Genomic DNA, 16,028 nt, shown 5'->3' with positions numbered 1-16,028 from the left:
GAGAACATGAGAGTGCCTTTTCATTTTAAAAATGTTTGGAAGCCGGGCATTACGGTGGGCGCCTGTGGTCCCAGCTACTGGGAAGGCTGAAGCAAGAGAATCGCCTAAGCCCAGGAGCTGGAGGTTGCTGTGAGCTGTGATGGCACGGCACTCTACCAAGGGCAATAAAGTGAGACTCTGTCTCTACAAAAAAAAAAAAAAAGTTTGGAAGTATGTACAACTTTGATACAGTTTCAGGGTGCTCCAGACACACCATGTCCTGCAAACCAGACAATTTCTAGAGCACTTTGAGACTACAATATGAATGTGATCAAATTTTGTGATTAAACCTAATGAGGGCAATAGATATTTCTCAATTAAGAGATGGGTCACTGGGCGGCGCCTGTGGCTCAGTGAGTGGGGCACCGGCCCCATATGCCGAGGGTGGCGGGTTCTGACCCAGCCCCGGCCAAACTGCAACAGAAAAATAGCCGGGCGTTCTGGCGGGCGCCTGTAGTCCCAGCTGCTCGGGAGGCTGAGGCAAGAGAATCGTGTAAGCCTAAGAGTTAGAGGTTGCTGTGAGCCGTGTGATGCAACGGCACTCTACCGAGGGCGGTACAGTGAGACTCTGTCTCTACAAAAAAAAAAAAAGAGAGATGTGTCACTTATGGTGCTTCCCTACTCCAAGGTATTCGCAAGGAGACAGATAAACAGTTTTTTATTCATCCTCATCCTCCTCCTTTCCTTCCTCCTCATCTTCTTCATCTTCCTCTTCCACCTTTTTCCTGGCAACCTTACCGGGACTATTTGTGCCATCAAACTTTGCTTTAGCCTTATAGTCAGCGACATCCTTCTCATCCTTCTCCTTCAGCTTGGCTGCCTTAGTGATGGAAGGCTGCTTTTCACTGTCACTTAAGTTATTCCACACCTCACCCAGCATTTTTTGCCACATCTCCAATAGAGATACGAGGATTTGTAGACTTGATCTTGGGGTGGAATTCTGAACAGAAAGGAAAAATCCAGACGGTGGCCTCTTGGGGGCATTAGGGTCCTTCTTCTTCTTCTTTCCTCCTTTAGCTGGTCCCTAATCCTTCATTTCCCGATCATAGCAGACTTTATCAGCCTTTGCCTTGTCTAAATCAAGCCTAGCCTTGTCTAAATCATCGGATTTAGACTTCTCTTTCTCACACATTGCCTTCCACCTTTCAGAGCACTTCTTGGAAAATTCCGCAAAATTTACAGGGACTTCCGGGTTTTTCTTCTTATGTTCTTCTCTGCATGTCTGCACAAAGAAGGCATAGGCAGACATCTTGCCCTTTGATTTCTTGGGGGTCACCTTTAGCCATCTTGACTGTATTGTTTGCTGGTCTGCTGGATACCATTTCTTTTCTTTTCTTTTTTTTTTTTTTGAGACAGAGTCTCACTTTGTTGCCCTTGGTAGAGTGCCGTGGCATCACATTCACAGCAACCTCCAGCTCTTGGGCTTAGGCGATTCTCTTGCCTCAGCCTCCCGAGTAGCTGGGATTACAGGTGCCACAACACCCAGGTATTTTGTTGTTGTTGTTGTTGCAGTTTGGCCGGGGCTGGGTTTGAACCTGCCACCCTAGGTATATGGGGCCGGCACCCTACTCATTGAGCCACAGGTGCCGCCCCTGCATACCATTTCTAATGACTGGCTATCATGCCATTGTATGAATGTTCTATTGATTAATTTTTTTTCTTTTTTTTGCTGGGGCCAGGTTTGAACCTACTACCTCCAGTATATGGAGTCAGCACCCTACTCCTTGAGCCACCAGCACCGCCCTCTATTGATTAATTTAAACCACTTGTCTGTTGATAAGCATTTGATTCTCTTCCTGTTTTTACTCTTGTAAACAACACAAGGGCCTGTAATCCCAGCACTTTAGGAGGCCGAGGTGGTGGATTGCCTGAGCTTATGAGTTCGAGACCAGCCTGAGCAAGAGTGAGACCCGGTCTCTTTAAAAAAAAAAAAATAGCCTGGCATGTGGCAGGCACCTTAGTCCCAGCTACTTGGGAGGATGAGGCAAGAGAATCACTTAAGCCCAAGAGTTTGAGGCTGCTGTGAGCTGTGAGGCCCAGTAAAAGTGAGACTCCGTCTCAAAAAAAAAAAAAAAGTAAAGAACACAAGGATAAAGATCCTTGAACATATTTGTTTATGCATTTGTAGCTGAACCCCTACTGGTTACTGTTTAGGTTATTTCTAGTTGTTTTGTTTGGTTTCTTCTTCTTTTTTTCTTTTATTGAGACAGTCTCACTATGTTGCCCTCCATAGAGTGCTGTGGCGTCACAGCTCACAGCAACCTCAAACTTTTGGGTTTAAGTGATTCTCTTGCCTCAGCCTCCCAAGTAGCTGGGACTACAGGCGCCCACTACAACGTCCAGCTATTTTTTGTTGCAGTTGCCATTGTTGTTTAGCTGGCCTGGGCCAGGTTTGAACTCACCACCCTTGGTGCAGGTGGCTGGCTCTGTAACCACTGTGCTACAGGCGCCCAGCCTGTTTGGTTTGGTTTCTAACTACAAAATAACACTGGACTGAACTTCCTTGTACATTCAGTCCTTGTGGAATTGAATCTTTTTTCTTTCAGAATTTCACTTTTTTTGCTTCTGACATTTCTTTTTGTGTTGGTCTTAAGCACAGAGCCAGCTCAGGGCAGTGTTGCTGCACATTGCTTGGGATGAAGGGTTGAAGACTGTCTCCTCGTGCAGGCTGGTTTCTGAGATTGCACCTTCTTCTTCTGTTCCTCCTCCAACTCTATGACCCTCCAAGGTAAGAGGATGGCAGAGCATGGGTCTGGCTGGCCTAACCTGAAGGGGGGGCTTTTGCTAAACCAGTGTTCTATGCATCAGGGTGGCTTGACAGTATCCCAACCCTCTTTGCACCCAAGTTACTTCCTTTTTTTCTTTTTTCTTGAGACAGAGTCTCACTGCCTGTGTAGAGTGCCATGGTGTATTCATAGCTCACAGCAACCTCAGTCTCTTGGGCTCCACAAGCCTTTTGCCTCAGCCTTCCAAGAAGCTGGGACTACAGGTGCCCACCACAACGCCTGGCTATTTTCTTGCTGTAGTTGTCATTGTTGTTTGGCAGGCCCGGGCTGGGCTCAAACCCACTAGCCTCGGTGCCCCAAACACTTGAGCTATGGGCGTTGAGCCTCTTTTTTTTCTTTTCTTTTCTTTTCCTTTTTTTTTTTTTTGAGACAGAGTCTCAATATGTTGCCCTCAGTAGAGTGCTATGGTGTCGCAGCTCACAGCAACTTCAAACTCTCTGGCTTAAGAGATTCTCTTGCCTCAGCCTCCCAAGTAGCTAGGACTACAGGCGCCTACCACAATGCACAGCTATTTTTGTTGTTGTTGTTGCTGTTGTTGTTGTCATTGTTGTTTAGCTGGCCCGGGCTGGGTTCGAATCCACCAGCCCCGGGGTATGTGGCTGACGCCCTAACCACTGAGCTTTGGGTACTGAGCCCCTTCAGTTCTTTTCATTTATACATCCATTTATCTATTTAGCGTTCTACTATCCATCTACACATCCATTTATCCATCCTTTCACCCATTTATCCCTTCCCCACCCATTCATCTATCTGTCCATATATCCATCCATATTCCTACTCACCCATTATTCCATCCTTTCATACATTCATCCACCCATCACCTCACTCATCCACCCATGCAGATATATTCATCTATCTGCCTATTCATTCATTCATCCACCTATTCCTTCCTCCTTTTATCTATTTATCAATCCATCTGTCCATCCATCCCTGCATCTGTTTACCCATCCATACTTCCACCCATCTGCCCATCTATCCTTCCACCCATTTACCCATCCTTCAATTCATTTATCTATTTATTCATCCATCCATGCATTCACTTATCCATTTATCCTTCCAGCCCCCTGTTCCTCCCTCCCTCCATTCATCCATCCACTTACCTATTCCTCTCTCTCTCTCTCTATCCATTTATCTAGCCACTCACCCAACCACTCATCTACCATCCATCTACTCATCAGTCAATTCACCTATCCATTCATTCATCAATCCATTTATGTGTTCATTTTTTAATCACTTACCTGTTCATCAATTCATTCATCAACTTCATTTACCCATTCATTCTTCTACCCAGCCCTCTGTCTATCCCTCAAACTTGAACCTATCCATCATTCATTTGTCCATTGATTTATGGCTCAGCGCTCATAGCACAGTGGTTACAGTGCCAGCCACATACACTGAGGTTGGTGGGTTCGAACCTGCCCGGGCCAGCTAAACAACAATGACAACTGCAACAACTGCTGGGCGTTGTGGTGGGCGCCTATAGTCCCGGCTTCTTGGGAGGCTGAGGTAAGAGAATTGCTTAAGCCCAGAGTTTGAGGTTGCTGTGAGTTGTGACGCCACGGCACTCTACCAAGGGCAACATAGTGAAATCTGTCTCAAAAAAAAAAAAATCCATTGATTTATCCATTCAGTATGTAGTCTCATATCCATCTGTCTATTCAACTTCCACTTCATTCACCATTTATCAGCCAAGACACTCACCCACCCAATACCTATCCATTCATAGCTGGAGTCAAGCCCTTCAACTGGTATGGGGACACAGAAATGACTCAGACCTGGTTTTTACCCTCTAAGAATTCACAGTTCATGGATAGAGGAAAATAACACACACACACACACACACAGACAAATAGGAAATTTCCAAAACTGTGTGATTGGTGATTTACTCAAAATATATTTTAAGGCCAGGTGCTGTGGCTCACCCCTGTAATCCCAGCACTCTGGGAGGCCCAGGTGGGTGGATCGCACCTGAGCTCAGGAGTTTGAGACCAGCCTGAGCAAGAGCGAGACCCCGTTTCTAAAAAACTAGGGTGCTGTGGTGGGTGTCTGCCTGTAGTCCCAGCTATTTGGGAGGCTGAGACAAGGGAATTGCTTGAGTCTGAGAGTTTGAGGTTGCTGTGAGCTATGACACCATGGCACTCTACCAAGGGTGACAAAGTGAGACTCTGTCTCAAAAAAAAAAAAATATATATATATATATATGTATGTATGTATATATATTTTAAGACACAGAGAAAGAAAGAAAAGCTGGTAGGTGGTGAGGCATTTGGGTGAGAATATGCCCTGTTAAAGTGGCCACAGGATGATGAAAGAGGAATGCATGGGTACCAAAGTTCAGCTGAGTAGGTGGTAGGGATGGTAAAAGGGGGGAGGAGGATTGCAAGGTTCCAGGAACAAAAGGATCTGGGTCTTGGGAGAAGTGTCTGCTCCAGCCAGGAGACCATTAGTCTCATGTAGTCCTCACTCCCTGACTATCCCCCTGTCACCTCCCTATAGGCAGAGCTGACCCACTCAGGCACTAAGACAATGCAGCGAGCAACACAGCTACCGCTCATGAACCAGTTGTCACCCAGTGGGCAGTGCTTCCTCCCGCCCCCACCCACACCCAGTCTCCAAGACAAAATGGGGAAGGAGTCTGCACCGTTGCAGCATGAGGCCCCCAAGGCCAAGGAGTTGTTCTCGCAACAGCTAGCTGAGGCCAAGACGGCACCTCGGCACATCCCACGACTCCGGGCTGTGGTTGAGAGCCAGGCCTTCAAGAACATCCTGGTGGATGAGATGGACATGATGCTGTCCCGTGCGGCCACCCTCATCCAAGCCAACTGGAGGCGCTACCGCCTCCGGCAGAAGCTGATCTCCCAGGTGACGGCAGCCAAGGCCATCCAGGAGGCCTGGCGGCGCTTCAGCATGAGACGCCTTCTCCGGTCTAGCAAGTCGATGGTGAAGAAAGTGACAAAGGAAGAGGGGGACATCCCTTACCATGCCCCCCAGCAGGTACGGTTCCAGCACCAGGAAGAAAACCACCTTTTATGCCAGCACAAAATGCTAAACAAGGAGACACAGTGCCCTTCCTCTGGCTGTCTGGCCCCCAGTACCCCACAGCCAGTCCCCCTCCTGCAGCCCCCGGAGCCAGGCCCACAGGCTCCTCCTCGTGGCTCCGGGGTGGCCTTCTTGCCGCACCAGACTGTGGCCATCAGATTTCCATGCCCGGTGAGTCTAGACACAAAATGTGAACCATGCCTGCTGACCAGGACTGTCAGAAGTGCCTGCCTTGTTCACGTAGAGGGTGACACAGTGAAAACCAAGCATGTAACCGCCAGAAGCTACAAAGCAGGGGCCGCAGAGCCACCACCATCAGGAAAGTATGGCCAGGTGGTTACTGAACCACTCAAGATCCAAACCCAGACCCATGTGGAAACAGAGAACTTCAAAGCCCCCCTCCAGATATGTCCTGAACCCATGACTACCAAGACCCTGCCCCAGACATATCCGGTGGTCTCCACAACCAAGACCCCACTGCAGACATATTCAGTATCCACAACAACCAAGACCCCACCACAGACACATCCAGCACCCCTGATGACTAAGACCCCACCCAAGATGAGCCCAGTGCCCACAGTAACAATGACCAAGGCCCCAGCCCAGGTCTCAATAACCAAGACCCCAGCCCAGATGTATCCAGGGCCCACGATGACCAAGACCCAAGCCCAGGTGCGCCCAACAGTCTCAACAACTGGCACTTTGCCGCAGTCACGCCCTGCAGCCATGATGGCTAAGATCCCACCCCAGGTATGCCTGCTGGCCTCAATGATGAAATCCCTACCCCAGACACGCCACATAGCCACAATGACCAAGACCTCACCCCAGTCGGTGTCTGTGACAGCAAAGATTCCACCCCAGCTGCGTATGGCGGCCACCACGGCCAAAACACTACCACAAACAAGTCCGGGGCCCACCATAACCAAGACTTCATCCCAGACATGCCCAGTCACCTCGATAACCAAGACCCCACCCCAGATGCGCCTGGCAGCCATGTTAACCAAGACCCCAGCCCAGGTGGCTGCTGTCCTAAAGACACTGTGCCTATCCCCTCCAGCAGCCGGGACTCTAAAGGCTCCACCCCAGGCAGGACTAACAGCCAGAATTCTCAACACCTCATCCCCCATACATATGAATGTGCCAAAGACCAAGGCCACCATGAATGTGAAGCAGGCCGCAGGGACAGTGAAAGTCTCCTACCTGGGTAATGGGAAGATCAAATGCTTCCCCCAGCCACATCCAGGAGTTGTGGCCCCCAAGGCTCCATACAAGCCTCCTCTGGAAGCTGAGAGGGTCAAGGCTGTTCTGCAGAAACAGCTGAAAACAGATACGGTATCTAAGACTAATGTGGCCATAGGAATGACCAGGCCCATGTCCTGGACTAAAGTTGCTGAGGAAGGAAACAAGGACCAATCGCAGACACACCTGAGGATGGAAGTTGTTAAAGTCCAATCCCAGATGTATGGGCCTGTAGAAATGGCAGTGACCCTACCCCAGGGACAGCTGACCACCTCGCTGACCAAGGTTTCATCCCAGGCACATCCACCCTGTGTGTCTCAGGGACAGCCAGCCACCTCACTGACCAAGGCCTTGTCCCATGAACATCCACCCTACCTGTCTCAAGGACAGCCAATCATCTCACTGACTAAGATGTCATCCCCGGGACATCCACCCTGTGTGTCTCAGGGACAGTTGGTCACCTCACTGACCAAGGCCTTGACCCATGAACATCCACCCGGTGTGTCTCAGGGACAGCCAGTCATCTCACTGACCAAGATGTCATCCCGGGCACATCCACCCTGTGTGTCTCAGGGACAGCCAAACATCTCAATGACCAAGGCTTCATCCCAGGCATATCCACCCTGTGTGTCTCAGGGACAGCTGCTCTCCTCTCTGACCAAGGCCTTGTCCCAGGCACATCCACCCTGTGTCTCTCAGGGACAGCCTGTCGTCTCACTGACCAAGGCTTCATCCCCTGGACATCCACCCTGTGTGTCTCAGGGACAGCTGGTCACCTCACTGACCAAGGCCTTGAACCATGAACATTCACCCTGTGTGTCTCAGGGACAGCCAGTCTTCTCGCTGACCAAGACCTTGTCCCAGGCACATCCACCCTGTGTGTCTCAGGGACAGCAGGTCACCTTGCTGACCAAGGCCTTATCCCAGGCACATCCACCCTGCTTGTCTCAGGGACAGCAAGCTACCTCGCTGACCAAGACCTCATCTCAGGGACATCCACCCTGTGTGTCTCAGGGACAGCTGGTTAGCTCACTGACTAAGGCCTTGTCCCATGAACATCCACCCTGCCTGTCCCAGGGGCAACTGGCCACACCACTGATCAAGGCCTCATCCCAGGTGCATCTGTCCACCAAGGTGACTAAGGCCTCATCTCTCGCCCATCTTGTCACATGTCTGACCAAGGTGCATTCACAGGCACATCTGCCCACTGGGCTGACGAAGGCACAGTCCCAGGCCCGGCTAGTCACAGATGCAGCCAAGTGCCTCTTCACACCCCACCAGGCTGCTGACCTCAGCAGCAAGACCCAGTCCCAGCCACTACTGGCTGGGTCCAAGGCATCCACCCAGCCCTGCCAGCACCTCAGCGTCTTCGGCACTCTGCCCCGAGCCAAGCCAGAGGACAGACTGACCCAGCTCCAGCCCCAGAGCCATTTGCCAAGCAAGACCCCCCAGGGCCCACGGCCAGAGACCCCTGAGACACAAGGCATGCTGGTGCCTCTGCTGACATCAGCCGGACAGCCTACATGCAACGTTGAATCCTGGGGAGACAATGGAACCACGAGGGCCCAGACATCGGTGCCCAACCAGGCTGTGCCCTGCCAAGAGGATGTGGCTGCTTCCCAACTGGCCTCCCTGTGCGCTGAGCTGGCCACTGTGTTGGCTTCCCAGGAGGATCTCCGTGCCCTGCTGGCCAAAGCCCTCTCTCAGGGGGAAGTCCGGGCAGCCCTGAACCAGGCCCTGTCCAAGGATGTCCTTGGTGCCACTGTGGCTAAGGCTCTTCCCCAGGGCATGCTGGGCATGGTGCTGGTGAAGGCACTATCCTGGGGCGAGCTGGGCATCGCCCTGTCCCGAGCCCTGTCCCGGGGTGAGCTGCGGGCAGAACTCACCAAGGCCATGCAGGGCAAGTTGGCCGAGGTCCTCAGTAAGGCACTGACAGAGGAGGAGCGGGCAACTCTGAGTCAGGCCTTGTGTCAGGGTGAGCTGGGTGCCGTCCTGAGTCAGTCTTTGTCACAGGTGGCCCTGAGAACTGGAGCCATCCTCCCCAAGTCTGCCTCAAAAACAGCGGGAGTCGGGATGACTGTGATGCCAGCCCCAATGGCAGTGGACTGCAGGGGGAACCCGTCAGCTGCATGGGGGCCCTCCCTGGGCCCCATGAGAACACAGTCCAGCAAGGTCAGGGTTTCCCAGGTTGGGGCGTGGGAGGGCTTCACCATGGACCAGCCCGCCGGGCCTGTGGAGGAGATGGGTGATGGGGCCATGATATGGGGGCCACCCTACTTATCAGTAGTCTCTGTGGGAGCTTCAGGGACCGGTAGGTTGATCACCAGCATTCGCCAGTGTCCCCTGAACACTGGCCTGGACCCCATGCTGTCCTGGGCGATGGGGCCTGGCAAGGACTTCTCAAACCTGTACTTAGGCCCAAAATTCAGAAAGGAAAATACATGTCTCACGCTTGGGGCTGGTGAATTGGCATTAGATCTCAAGCCTGAGAGGTGTGGGGAGGACCCCAACTTGCCTAAGCAACCTCACCTGCAGCCGCCACTCAGTCTGTGGCAGCCACTCATTGCCAATGGTGTGGGTCCAAGCACAAGCCGGCCCTCGGCGGCCTACGGCACAGCCCCAAGCTCCCACAAGCCACACATGGTCAGCAGGGTGGCCTCTCATCCATGGGCGTCGATGGAGGCGAGCAGGGAGGGCTTAGGCAGGCTTGTGGGCAGGGGGAACAGTGGGAGGGCTGCTCACGGTCACCAGCCATCCCTTGCCTGTGGAGGCACTGCTTGTTGGTGTCACTCCTTGAGGGTCAGCAAGGTACTTCCCAGTGTCCAACCCTTAGGGACCCAAGTTCAGCCATCTAGGGCCTCTAAGGACAATGTACAAAGGAGGACTCAGCCCCAAAATTATAAACAGGACTCCCTAGGTGCCAGGGAGGTGATGAACAAGGTGACCTCAAATGCATTGCAGGCCACCATGGTGAGCAAAGTGCAGTCACCAAAGACTCAGGCAGCCCGCCACCTGTTTCAACCTTCCCCGGGCGGTGGGCTGCCACAAGTCTGTCCCCAGACAGCCATCCCTGGACAACTAAGGAATCCAACAAAGCGTTCTGTTTCGGCCTTGCCCTGCTCTCAAGAGCTGGCCACTGACCGCCCAATGTCCATTCTCAATGAGTTCATGGTCAGGCTGCCACAGGGTCCAAATGACGGCCTGGGCCAAAGCCTCTCCCAGGTCTCCATGAACTATAGCCTGAATGAGAGCAACTCTCACAGCCCCCTGGAAAGCTCCAGCTCCCTCAGTCCTTCCACCGTGTCTGAGGCCAGCCTCGTCACTGCTGACCCGATGGAGGACTGCTGGGAAGGCAATTTAGAAGGGGACCTCCAGCAGGCTCCCCTCCTCCCTCAGGAGACCACAGTGAGAATGCAGAAGTTTGAGGACACAGCAAAGACTGAGAGAGCTGGCCACAGATACCAGACCCCAAACCTCCCTTGCCAGCCTACCAAGGCCTTGGAAAAAGTGCCAATTGCCCATCATAGCTCTGTGTCCAACTGCTTCACCCTGAATATACACTGGGGCTCAGACAGCGAGATATTTTCCTTAGGCCAAAGCTCCCTAAATGTCGCTGAGAAAATGTCTCAGACAACCTTCAGAACAAAACTGAGGAGGACTCTCTCTTTAGGGACTGTGGCTCTGCCTGTATGTCAGCAACCATTTGTGGCCAAGCACTTAGCCCCAAGCCTGTCCCAGCCTACACTGGCCACTACAGTGGGCCCAAACATAGGTCAGTCCTCAGGGGCCAGTACATTTATCTCTAGTTTATCCCAGCATACAGTGTCCAGGGAGGTGACCTCAGGCCCACCCCAACCATCTACAGCCAATGGGGTGGCCCTCAGCCTAGGCCAGCCATCAGCCACCAGTAAAATGGCCTTAGACCAAGCACACCAATCTATAGCCAATGGCAAGGCCCCAGGGCTAGCCCAGCCATCAATAGCTAATGAGGTGACCCCAGGGCTAGCCCAGCCATCTATGACCAAAAGCATTGCCCCAGGGCTAGCCCAGCCATCAGTAGCTAGTGGGGCAAACCCAGGGCCAGACCAACTATCTATGGCCAATGGGACGACTCCAGGGCCTGCCCAGCCATCTATGGTCAATGGCATTGCTTTAGGGCCAGCCCAGCTTTCAATAGCTAATGGGGCAAACCTAGGGCCAGCCCATCCATCCATGACCAATGGAGTGACCCCAGGGCCAGCCCAACCACCTATGGCTAATGGGGCAGCCCCAGGGACAGCCCATCAGCTTATGGCCAGTGGCATTACCCCAGGGCCAACCCCACTGTCTCTGGTCAATGGGGCGTCCTCAAGCCCAGCCCAGACATCTATAACCTACAGGAGGTGTTCATACCTAGGATACTCATCAATAGCCAGTGGGGTATCCCCAAGCATGGTCCCACCATCTGTAGCCAATGGGGTGTCTCCAAGCCTAGCCAAACCATCTCAGACCACTAGAGTATCCCTAAACCCAGCCCAGCCATCTCAGGTTACCAGGGTATCCCCAGGCCTACCTCACCCATTAGGATCCAGTGGAGTGTCCCCAAGCCTAACCCACCCATTAGGACCCAGTGGAATGTCCCCAAACCTAGCCCACCCATTAGGACCCAGTGGAATGTCCCCAAACCTAGCCCAGACATCTCAGGTTATTGGGGTGACCCCAAGACTAAGGCACCCATTAGGATCCACTGGGGTGTCCCTAAACCTAGCCCAGCCATCTCAGGTTACGAGGGTGACTGCAAGCCTAGTGCACCCATTAGGACCCAGAGGAGTGTCTCCAAGCCTAGTCCAGCCATCTCAGGTTACTGGGGTGTCCCCAAGCCTATCCCACCCATTAGGACGCAGTGGGATATTCCCAAGCCTAGCCCAGCCATCTCAGATTACTAGGGTGATGCCAAGCCTAGTCCACCCATTAGGACCCAGTGGGGTATCCCCAAATGTAGCTCAGCCATCTCAGGTTACTGGGGTGTTCCCAAGCCTAGCATACCCATTAGGACTCGGTGGGGTGTCTCCAAGCCTATCCCAACTATCTCAGATTACTGGGTTGTCCCCAAGACTAGTGCACCCATTAGGACCCAGTGGGGTATCCTCAAACCTAGCCCACCTGTTAAGGCCCAGTGAAGTGTCCCCAAATCTAGCCCAGCCATCTATGGCCAGTGGCGTGGTCCCTAGCCCAGCCCAGACACTTCCATCCAGCAGGGTGACCTCTAGGCCAGCCCAACCATCTATGATTAGCAGGGTGGCCCCCAGTCTATCTCAGCCACCTGTGGCCACTAGGTTGGCCTCAAGCCTGTCTCCGCCATCTGTGGTCAGTGGTGTGGGTCGTGGCTTCCACAAACCAGGTTGGGTCTCCATGGGGGATTCACATATGCCATGTTCAAGGTTAGATGCAATAGCCCCTAGTCTGTGCCATCCCTCAATTGTCATTTCAGTTAGCTCAGGTAGACCCTATCCATGTGTGGCTGGTAGTATGGACCAGGGTTTCAACCAGCCATCTCCGATTATCGGGGTAGACTCACGTGAAGAGCCTTTGATAGTCTCTAATTTCCAGGACCATGAGTTCAACAGAGTGTCTGTTGAGTTCTGTCAGCCACCCAGTGTGGATGAGAGGCATGTAAGCGTGTGCCCACATTCTGTAGTCACTGTTTCAACACCAAATCTCTACCAGGACTCTATGACTGACAAGGAGAACTGTAGTCTAGGCCAGGGATTCAGTGTATCTAAGAGGACTCTGTTCAGGGGTATGGCTGCAAGCCCCCCCCAGGGGCCGATGGCTGCTAGTATGTTCCTTAGTATGTCTCAGGGACCCATGTCTGCTGGCCTGCCTGAGAGTCTGTCCCAGAGAAATATAGCAACTAGTATGGGCCAAAGTCAGTGTCAAGTGGCCAGTAGTATGGCTCCCATTGCATCTGATGTATGGGAGCCAGGTAGTCCTTTGATTCATGAGGAGGGACCCTCCACGGCCACAGGGGTGGGCCCTAGCCTCCATCTGGCTTCAGTGCCCAATGCCCTAGGTATGAATCTGTCCAAGCTTTCCCTGACTGGTGTGGGCCCCAGCATCTCTCAGATCAATGTTGCTATTCCAGTATCTTTGGACCACTGCCACCCTGCTGTGGTGCTGATGGACCCATCCACTTATCAACAGGAAGATACTATCTCTCAGCACCCTGTGATGGGCACAGCTGGTTGTGATCTTGTGCCAGGTTCCACAGCCCATAGGATGACCTCAGGTGTGGCCCCAGGCACTATGCCTCGTGGCATAGCTACAAGCCTTCCCTCAGGGTCTGTGATCAAGGGTGTGGGACAGAGCTTTTCCCTAGGTTCTATGGCTAGTAAGGTGGCCCCTAGTTCAATGGCAGCATCTGATGCTGACAGGAAGAAGCAAAGTCTATCTGCAAAAACTTTGGCCAGTGCAGCCACTCCAAGCCTTCCCCAAGACTCTATGTTAATTGGAATCACTCCTCGTCCTTACCATGGAGTGGCTGTGGAGAAGTCCATAGCCCCCATCCAGGTAGCCCATGCGACTAGCCTGGCTCAAGTTCATCCTCAGCCCTTGACAGCTAGGAGTCTTCACCAAATGCCCACTGTTCTGTCAAGAGCCTTAAAATTGAGCCAAGATCCTGAGTTTATGTCATCTGGGGCCACAGAGGACCAGGCCATGTTGAAACCAGGAGAATTAGATGAGGCTGTCTCCCATGGGTCAGGATCCAGTGGAGAGTCTGATGACTTAACCAGCAAATCCACAGTCCTTCACGCAACCCCGTGGATGAACCACCATCTCTTAGATGATGTTGACCATGTTCACAGCTCTTCCTCTGAGCAGGAGTCTCTTCCCCACGGCCAAACATCACGGTTTGAGGAGGCTACTCTCAGCAAAACCAAAGGCATGGTCTCTGTCCCCTTTCCAGCCAAGCCCTCTGTGGCCCACAGCATCATTCCAGCTCTGCAGCCAAAGTCAGTAACCAGTAGTAGTTCCCCCAGTGCCCCTTTTGGGGCTTCTAGTGGGGTCCCTAATGTGCAGGGGAGGTCTATATTTGGCAGGGCCATGAGTAAGCATATAGCTTCTGGGACCACTGAGGCCTCATCAGTTCAACAGGAGCGTGTGGCTCATGTTGGATCCCAAAACCATTATCAAGGGACAGTGGCTTCTATTGTAGGCTCAAGATCACCCCAGCTGGCACATGGCAGTACCATGCCATCCAGATCAAACCCAGAGTCTTTGGCTAGGAAGGGGGACCCTCCTCTTCTCCAGAGGTCAGGGCCGCTCAGAGTGGACTCACTCGTGCTGCCTTATCTGTCCATGGCTAAAAAGGCAGCATCCAGTCACCTCCAGACAAATGCTGCCCCCAGTGCACTCCAGAAATCAGTGCCTGGGGACCCAGCCCAGGGCCGCCATGAGTCCATCGGCCATAGAAAATCCTTCAGATCCATATATAGCAATATTGTTCCAGAACCACTAGAAGGTTCTATGACCAGGCTTGTGCCCTCCCATGAGGTGCAAAAGCAAGTACCCCAGGACCCCTCAGGTGGTCCCAAACACTCCACAAATGCACCCACAGCAGACAGAACATCCATCATTCGCTCTAACCATGTGGCACATGGCACCACCATCCCTAGGATTCCAACGAGAGCTCGGAGAGTGTCTCTGGGCTATGAGTCTTCACCCAGTGGTTCCCTGAGGCCCCTCTTTAACCAGGACACACCTGTGGGGTCACAGACCTCCATGAATCCTGTAGTTAGTCACAAGGCACCCCTAAACCCCCCATTACTCCAGGGTCCCGCGGATGCTGGTGTACCTGGTGGCCAGTCGTGGAGCTCCGCCGTTCCCAGTGTAGCGGTCGGGCCTGTGGACAGCACTGTGGCCCCCCACAGCGTATGGGCGCCGGCCAGGGACACCGCGCCGTGGCAGACGGTGGGCAACCAGGCGGCGGTGGATCCCAGGCTGTCGGGGGAGTTGATGATGTCGATGCAGGCTGTGGAGGCGATACTCATCCATGCGGTGATCACTCTCCAAGCCGGCACACGTGGTTACTTGGTGCGCCGTACCATCAGGATGTGGCACGTGATGGCTACCGTCATTCAAGCTCATTGGCGTGGCTATCGCGTGCGGCAGAACCTGGCACGGCTCTACCGAGCCATCACGACCATCCAGGCTGCCTGGCGAGGTTACTGCACTCGGCGGGATTACACGCAGCGACAGCAAATATTCCTCCCAGTCATGTGGGCGGAGCTGCGCGGCAGACCGGTGACTGCGCTGGACCAAGGCTGCTTCCAGGACCGTGCGCCCAGGACCCTGTCGGGTCACCGTTGTTTCCAGTCTTGTCAGCCCCACGTTTGTAGCCTCTGCCAGTCGCTGAACTCTGGGCTCGGGAACCCGCCCAGCGTGGTGATGCTTGTGGGCTCCAGCCCTCGAACCTGTCACACGTGCGGACACACCCAGCCCACGCGGGTGGTGCAGGGAATGGGCCGGAGCGCAACCGGCCATAGGGCCACAGCCTGGGCCTCTGTCTGCCAGGCGGCACCCCAGAATCCCAGGCAGCTCCATCGGCTTGACAAGGCTGCCACTTCCATCCAGTCCGCCTGGAGGGGCTTCAGGATCCGGCGTCAGATAAGGCAGCAGCAGAAGGCAGCTAAGATGGTCCAAGCCACTTGGAGAGGCCACTACACCAGGAACTGCCTCACCACAGATGCACTCTTGGGGCGGGCAAGCCCATGGGCTGGCTCGTGGCAGGCACATTGGTCTGGCATCTAGAAGCCTGGTTACCAGCAGGGGACTCCCTGAGAGGGGCCATGTGGCTTTCTGGGTCTAATTAATAAAGGCCTCCACAGCCTGGATCTTGGTTCATGTGTTCTGGGTTAATGGGAGCGTCTCAGGCCTGGTGGGAGG

The 16,028-nt window shown here is 53.4% G+C and overlaps 1 protein-coding gene and 1 pseudogene across 1 annotated transcript; one reads left to right on the top strand and one right to left on the bottom strand.

The window, feature by feature from the left end:
* Positions 1–697: 697 nt before the first annotated feature.
* On the bottom strand, positions 698–2,550 carry LOC128581020 (high mobility group protein B3-like; annotated as a pseudogene).
* A 204-nt stretch (positions 2,551–2,754) lies between these two features.
* On the top strand, positions 2,755–15,893 carry IQCN (IQ motif containing N). The gene is given in 5 exon segments (XM_053583478.1): positions 2,755–2,767; positions 5,322–5,428; positions 5,430–7,388; positions 8,145–9,275; positions 14,916–15,893. Coding segments are annotated over 5 exon segments (4,188 nt in total).
* The last annotated feature ends 135 nt before the right edge of the window (positions 15,894–16,028 follow it).

The sequence above is a fragment of the Nycticebus coucang genome, chromosome 3 (genome assembly GCF_027406575.1).
Source record: "Nycticebus coucang isolate mNycCou1 chromosome 3, mNycCou1.pri, whole genome shotgun sequence".
In the NCBI taxonomy this organism is placed as follows: Eukaryota; Metazoa; Chordata; class Mammalia; order Primates; family Lorisidae; genus Nycticebus; species Nycticebus coucang.
Note: the sequence above shows the minus strand (reverse complement) of the source record. Positions and strands in the feature narration are given on the sequence as shown.